We start from the raw sequence: 7,500 nt of genomic DNA, 5'->3' as shown, positions 1-7,500 counted from the left end.
CAAATGGGGGCTCTGGACGGGTGCGAGGGGCTGGTAACCCCTCCACCTTCAAATAATTACCACAAAACCACGTTAAATATATCTAATTAATAAGCTTGTGCCGGAGGCCCCGGGGTGGACAGGCGTCTATGACGTCTCCTGGCCAAACCCCAATTGGTGGAGCCAGGAGATTGAATCTTCACCCTCGGGGCTCCTCCAGAAACAACGAAAAGCCACTTCGTGTGGCCACGTGGAATGTTGGAACGCTCACTGCGGAGGAGAGGCTGCCACTCCTCTGTCGGGAGCTGGACCGGTACCGCCTGGATCTCTGTGGTGTTCAGGAGGTCTGGTGTTAGACTGGCTCTGGTGTCTATGCGGAGGAGAGGCTGCCACTCCTCTGTCGGGAGCTGGACCGGTACCGTCTGGATTTCTGTGGCATTCAGGAGGTCTGGTGTTAGACTGGCTCTGGTGTCTATGCGGAGGAGAGGCTGCCACTCCTCTGTCGGGAGCTGGACCGGTACCGCCTGGATCTCTGTGGCATTCAGGAGGTCCGGTGGACCGGCTCTGGCTCCTGCCACCATGAGGGGTGGACAGTCCTCTACTCGGGGCAGGAGACTGCCAAACAACAGGGAGTGGCTCTTCTTCTGAACAAAAGAATGAAGGGGGCGTGGGAGCGTGGCGGTGAGGTGTGGGAAGCTGTAAGCCCCAGGATACTTTGGGCTCGCCTTCCCATCAACCAGAGGCGAGGAGTGGTGGTCGTGGTTACTTATGCCCCCACCGAAGACGAACATCCGTGGAGGGATGCAGGCAAAGCCGATGAGTCAGACGCTTTCTATGACCTCCTGTCACAGGTGCTGGCTAAAGTGGCCACTCGGGACAGAGTCATCCTGTTGGGCGATTTCAATGCCCGAGTTGGTCATGATGCTGGCACCTGGTCTGGAGTGATTGGAAGGCATGGGCCAGATCAGCTCAATAACACCGGTAGGAGGCTGTTAGATTTTTGTGCAGCCCATGGGCTTGTAATTAACAACACGCGTTCGACACTTCACGTGGTGGCCTCAAGGTGCACCTGGCCTGGCACAAGCGTCGTGGTGACGTCACCGCCACTTAGTGGCGAATGGCGGTTGTTGTTGTTGTGTCTGTGAGTGAGTGTGGTGGTGGTGGTGTAGTAAACATCGCTACGAGAGAGACAGGCGGTCGGGTGTGGTGCTGGCCACCCACCCCCTCTGTGTGTGCCACAGCCTAACAGCACTTGCCCCTACAGCCTGCTAGAGGCTACCTGGGAGATCTTTGTCTGTGTGTGTATAGGTGCTACTACTAACAGCACTTGCCCCTACAGCCTGTTAGAGGCTACCTGGGAGATCTTTGTCTGTGTGTGTATAGGTGCTACTACTAACAGCACTTGCCCCTACAGCCTGCTAGAGGCTACCTGGGAGATCTTTGTCTGTGTGTGTATAGGTGCTACTACTAACAGCACTTGCCCCTGCAGCCTGCTAGAGGCTACCTGGGAGATCTTTGTCTGTGTATAGGTGCTACTACTAACAGCACTTGCCCCTGCAGCCTGCTAGAGGCTACCTGGGAGATCTTTGTCTGTGTATAGGTGCTACTACTAACAGCACTTGCCCCTACAGCCTACTAGAGGCTACACGGGGGATCTTTGTCTGTGTATAGGTGCTACTACTAACAGCACTTGCCCCTACAGCCTGCTAGAGGCTACCTGGGAGACCTTTGTCTGTGTATAGGTGCTACTACTAACAGCACTTGCCCCTACAGCTTGCTAGAGGCTACCTGGGGTATCTTTGTGTGTAGGTGCTACTACTAACAGCACTTGCCCCTGCAGCCTGCTAGAGGCTACACGGGGGACCTTTGTCTGTGTATAGGTGCTACTACTGACAGCACTTGCCCCTGCAGCCTGCTAGAGGCTACACGGGGGACCTTTGGCTGTGTATAGGTGCTACTACTGACAGCACTTGCCCCTGCAGCCTGCTAGAGGCTACCTGGGAGATCTGTGTCTGTGTATAGGTGCTACTACTAATAGCACTTGCCCCTGCAGCCTGCTAGAGGCTATCTGGGAGACCTTTGTCTGTGTATAGGTGCTACTACTGACAGCACTTGCCCCTGCAGCCTACTAGAGGCTACACGGGGGATCTTTGTCTGTGTATAGGTGCTACTACTAACAGCACTTGCCCCTACAGCCTACTAGAGGCTACACGGGGCATCTTTGTCTGTGTATAGGTGCTACTACTAACAGCACTTGCCCCTGCAGCCTGCTAGAGGCTACACGGGGCATCTTTGTCTGTGCATAGGCGCTGCCCGCAACTCGCTACTAACAGCACTTGCCCCTACGGCCCTGTTAGAGGCTACACGGGGGACCTTTGTCTTTGGCAGGGCTATAACAACTGGACCAATGGGCTGTACGGGTACTCGTGGGACATGATGGTTCACAGCCGCTCCCACCAGCACGTCAAGGTGACATACAGAGATCGCGTCACGGGCAACACGGGATACCTCAACCCCGGGGTGAGTCAGTCACTCAGTCAGTCACTCAGTCAGTCACTCAGTCACTCAGTCACTCGCTCAGTCACTCAGTCACTCACACAGTCGCTCCCACCAGCACGTCAAGGTGACATACAGAGATCGTGTCACGGGCAACACGGGATACCTCAACCCCGGGGTGAGTCAGTCGCTCAGTCACTCACTCAGTCACTCACTCAGTCACTCACTCAGTCACTCACTCAGTCACTCACACAGCCGCTCCCACCAGCACGTCAAGGTGACATACAGAGATCGCGTCACGGGCAACACGGGATACCTCAACCCCGGGGTGAGTCAGTCACTCAGTCAGTCAGTCGCTCACTCAGTCACTCGCTCAGTGACTCAGTCACTCAGTCACTCGCTCAGTCACTCAGTCACTCAGTCACTCACTCAGTCACTCAGTCATTCATTCACTCGCTCAGTCAGTCACTCACTCACTCAGTCACTCAGTCAGTCACTCACTCAGTCAGTCACTCACTCAGTCACTCACTCAGTCAGTCATTCAGTCACTCACTCAGTCACTCAGTCACTCACTCAGTGACTCAGTCACTCACTCACACAGTCGCTCCCACCAGCACGTCAAGGTGACATACAGAGATCGCGTCACAGGCAACACGGGATACCTCAACCCCGGGGTGAGTCAGTCACTCAGTCAGTCACTCAGTCGCTCAGTCAGTCACTCAGTCAGTCAGTCACTCAGTCAGTCACTCACTCAGTCACTCACACAGCCGCTCCCACCAGCATGTCAAGGTGACATACAGAGATCGCGTCACAGGCAACACGGGATACCTCAACCCCGGGGTGAGTCAGTCACTCAGTCAGTCGCTCGCTCAGTCAGTCACTCAGTCAGTCAGTCACTCGCTCAGTCAGTCACTCAGTCACTCACTCACACAGTCGCTCCCACCAGCACGTCAAGGTGACATACAGAGATCGCGTCACGGGCAACACGGGATACCTCAACCCCGGGGTGAGTCAGTCACTCAGTCAGTCAGTCAGTCGCTCAGTCAGTCACTCAGTCAGTCAGTCACTCGCTCAGTCAGTCACTCAGTCAGTCAGTCACTCGCTCAGTCAGTCACTCAGTCAGTCAGTCACTCGCTCAGTCAGTCACTCAGTCACTCACTCACACAGTCGCTCCCACCAGCACGTCAAGGTGACATACAGAGATCGCGTCACGGGCAACACGGGATACCTCAACCCCGGGGTGAGTCAGTCACTCAGTCAGTCAGTCAGTCGCTCAGTCAGTCACTCAGTCAGTCAGTCACTCGCTCAGTCAGTCACTCAGTCAGTCAGTCACTCGCTCAGTCAGTCACTCAGTCAGTCAGTCACTCGCTCAGTCAGTCACTCAGTCACTCACTCACACAGTCGCTCCCACCAGCACGTCAAGGTGACATACAGAGATCGTGTCACGGGCAACACGGGATACCTCAACCCCGGGGTGAGTCAGTCACTCAGTCAGTCGCTCACTCAGTCACTCGCTCAGTGACTCAGTCACTCAGTCACTCGCTCAGTCACTCAGTCACTCACTCAGTCACTCAGTCATTCATTCACTCGCTCAGTCAGTCACTCACTCACTCAGTCACTCAGTCAGTCACTCACTCAGTCAGTCACTCACTCACTCAGTCACTCACTCAGTCAGTCATTCAGTCACTCACTCAGTCACTCAGTTACTCACTCAGTCACTCAGTCACTCACTCGCTCAGTCACTCACTCGCTCAGTCACTCAGTCACTCAGTCACTCACTCAGTCACTCACACAGTCGCTCCCACCAGCACGTCAAGGTGACATACAGGGATCGCGTCACGGGCAACACGGGATACCTCAACCCCGGGGTGAGTCAGTAACTCAGTCAGTCAGTCAGTCACTCAGTCACTCAGTCACTCGCTCAGTCACTCAGTCACTCACACAGTCGCTCCCACCAGCACGTCAAGGTGACATACAGAGATCGCGTCACAGGCAACACGGGATACCTCAACCCCGGGGTGAGTCAGTCACTCAGTCGCTCAGTCACTCGCTCAGTCAGTCACTCAGTGACTCAGTCACTCACTCACACAGTCGCTCCCACCAGCATGTCAAGGTGACATACAGAGATCGTGTCACGGGCAACACGGGATACCTCAACCCCGGGGTGAGTCAGTCACTCAGTCAGTCAGTCAGTCGCTCAGTCAGTCAGTCAGTCACTCGCTCAGTCAGTCACTCAGTCAGTCAGTCACTCGCTCAGTCAGTCACTCAGTCAGTCAGTCACTCGCTCAGTCAGTCACTCAGTCACTCACTCACACAGTCGCTCCCACCAGCATGTCAAGGTGACATACAGAGATCGTGTCACGGGCAACACGGGATACCTCAACCCCGGGGTGAGTCAGTCACTCAGTCAGTCAGTCGCTCACTCAGTCACTCGCTCAGTGACTCAGTCACTCAGTCACTCGCTCAGTCACTCAGTCACTCACTCAGTCACTCAGTCATTCATTCACTCGCTCAGTCAGTCACTCACTCACTCAGTCACTCAGTCAGTCACTCACTCAGTCAGTCACTCACTCACTCAGTCACTCAGTCAGTCATTCAGTCACTCACTCAGTCACTCAGTTACTCACTCAGTCACTCAGTCACTCACTCGCTCAGTCACTCACTCGCTCAGTCACTCAGTCACTCACTCAGTCACTCACACAGTCGCTCCCACCAGCACGTCAAGGTGACATACAGGGATCGTGTCACGGGCAACACGGGATACCTCAACCCCGGGGTGAGTCACTCGCTCAGTCAGTCAGTCACTCAGTCAGTCAGTCACTCACTCAGTCAGTCAGTCGCTCAGTCACTCACTCAGTCACTCACACAGTCGCTCCCACCAGCACGTCAAGGTGACATACAGAGATCGCGTCACGGGCAACACGGGATACCTCAACCCCGGGGTGAGTCAGTAACTCAGTCAGTCAGTCAGTCACTCAGTCACTCAGTCACTCGCTCAGTCACTCAGTCACTCACACAGTCGCTCCCACCAGCACGTCAAGGTGACATACAGAGATCGCGTCACAGGCAACACGGGATACCGCAACCCCGGGGTGAGTCAGTCACTCAGTCGCTCAGTCAGTCGCTCAGTCAGTCACTCAGTGACTCAGTCACTCACTCACACAGTCGCTCCCACCAGCATGTCAAGGTGACATACAGAGATCGTGTCACGGGCAACACGGGATACCTCAACCCCGGGGTGAGTCAGTCACTCAGTCAGTCAGTCGCTCACTCAGTCACTCGCTCAGTGACTCAGTCACTCAGTCACTCGCTCAGTCACTCAGTCACTCACTCAGTCACTCAGTCATTCATTCACTCGCTCAGTCAGTCACTCACTCACTCAGTCACTCAGTCAGTCACTCACTCAGTCAGTCACTCACTCACTCAGTCACTCAGTCAGTCATTCAGTCACTCACTCAGTCACTCAGTTACTCACTCAGTCACTCAGTCACTCACTCGCTCAGTCACTCACTCGCTCAGTCACTCAGTCACTCAGTCACTCACTCAGTCACTCACACAGTCGCTCCCACCAGCACGTCAAGGTGACATACAGGGATCGTGTCACGGGCAACACGGGATACCTCAACCCCGGGGTGAGTCACTCGCTCAGTCAGTCAGTCACTCAGTCAGTCAGTCACTCACTCAGTCAGTCAGTCGCTCAGTCACTCACTCAGTCACTCACACAGTCGCTCCCACCAGCACGTCAAGGTGACATACAGAGATCGTGTCACGGGCAACACGGGATACCTCAACCCCGGGGTGAGTCAGTCACTCAGTCGCTCAGTCAGTCACTCGCTCAGTCAGTCACTCGCTCAGTCAGTCACTCAGTCAGTCAGTCACTCGCTCAGTCAGTCAGTCAGTCAGTCAGTCGCTCAGTCAGTCACTCAGTCAGTCAGTCGCTCAGTTACTCACTCAGTCACCCAGTCACTCACTCACTCAGTCACTCGGTCACTCACTCACTCGGTCACTCACTCAGTCACTCAGTCAGTCACTCAGTCGCTCAGTCAGTCACTCAGTCAGTCACTCACTCAGTCACTCACTCACTCACTCGGTCACTCACTCACTCGGTCACTCACTCAGTCACTCAGTCAGTCACTCACTCAGTCACTCACTCACTCAGTCACTCGCTCAGTCACTCAGTCACTCACACAGCCGCTCCCACCAGCACGTCAAGGTGACATACAGGGATCGTGTCACGGGCAACACGGGATACCTCAACCCCGGGGTGAGTCAGTCACTCAGTCAGTCACTCAGTCGCTCACTCAGTCACTCACTCAGTCACTCAGTCGCTCACTCAGTCACTCACTCAGTCACTCAGTCACGCACTCGCTCAGTCACTCAGTCACTCACTCAGTCACTCACTCAGTCACTCAGTCAGTCACTCAGTCACTCACTCAGTCACTCACTCAGTCACTCAGTCACTCAGTCAGTCACTCGCTCAGTTACTCACTCAGTCACCCAGTCACTCACTCACTCAGTCACTCGGTCACTCACTCACTCGGTCACTCACTCAGTCACTCAGTCAGTCACTCAGTCGCTCAGTCAGTCACTCAGTCAGTCACTCACTCAGTCACTCACTCACTCAGTCACTCGGTCACTCACTCAGTCACTCAGTCAGTCACTCAGTCGCTCAGTCAGTCACTCACTCAGTCACTCGCTCAGTCACTCAGTCAGTCACTCCCACCAGCACGTCAAGGTGACATACAGGGATCGTGTCACGGGCAACACGGGATACCTCAACCCCGGGGTGAGTCACTCGCTCAGTCAGTCGCTCAGTCACTCAGTCACTCAGTCAGTCACTCAGTCAGTCAGTCACTCAGTCAGTCACTCACTCAGTCACTCAGACAGTCAGTCACTCAGTCAGTCAGTCACTCAGTCACTCACTCAGTCACTCAGTCAGTCAGTCACTCAGTCACTCACTCAGTCACTCACTCAGTCACTCGCTCAGTCACTCACTCAGTCACTCGCTCAGTCACTCACCCACTC

At 54.8% G+C, this 7,500-nt stretch overlaps 1 protein-coding gene across 1 annotated transcript in view; it reads left to right on the top strand.

Annotated features, from left to right (window-relative positions):
• The window catches only part of LOC144741873 (vitamin K-dependent gamma-carboxylase-like), a 33,607-nt gene extending 31,149 nt beyond the window's left edge, over positions 1-2,458 (top strand). The window contains 1 exon segment of the mRNA XM_078624368.1: positions 2,337-2,458. Within this exon segment, the coding sequence (XP_078480494.1) occupies positions 2,337-2,375 (39 nt within the window). The 3' untranslated portion in view covers positions 2,376-2,458.
• The last annotated feature ends 5,042 nt before the right edge of the window (positions 2,459-7,500 follow it).

Source organism: Lampetra planeri, unplaced genomic scaffold (genome assembly GCF_965212315.1).
Source record: "Lampetra planeri unplaced genomic scaffold, kcLamPlan1.2.h2 scaffold_755, whole genome shotgun sequence".
In the NCBI taxonomy this organism is placed as follows: Eukaryota; Metazoa; Chordata; class Hyperoartia; order Petromyzontiformes; family Petromyzontidae; genus Lampetra; species Lampetra planeri.
The sequence above is the reverse complement of the archived record's forward strand: the minus strand, read 5'-3'. Positions and strand labels throughout refer to the sequence as shown.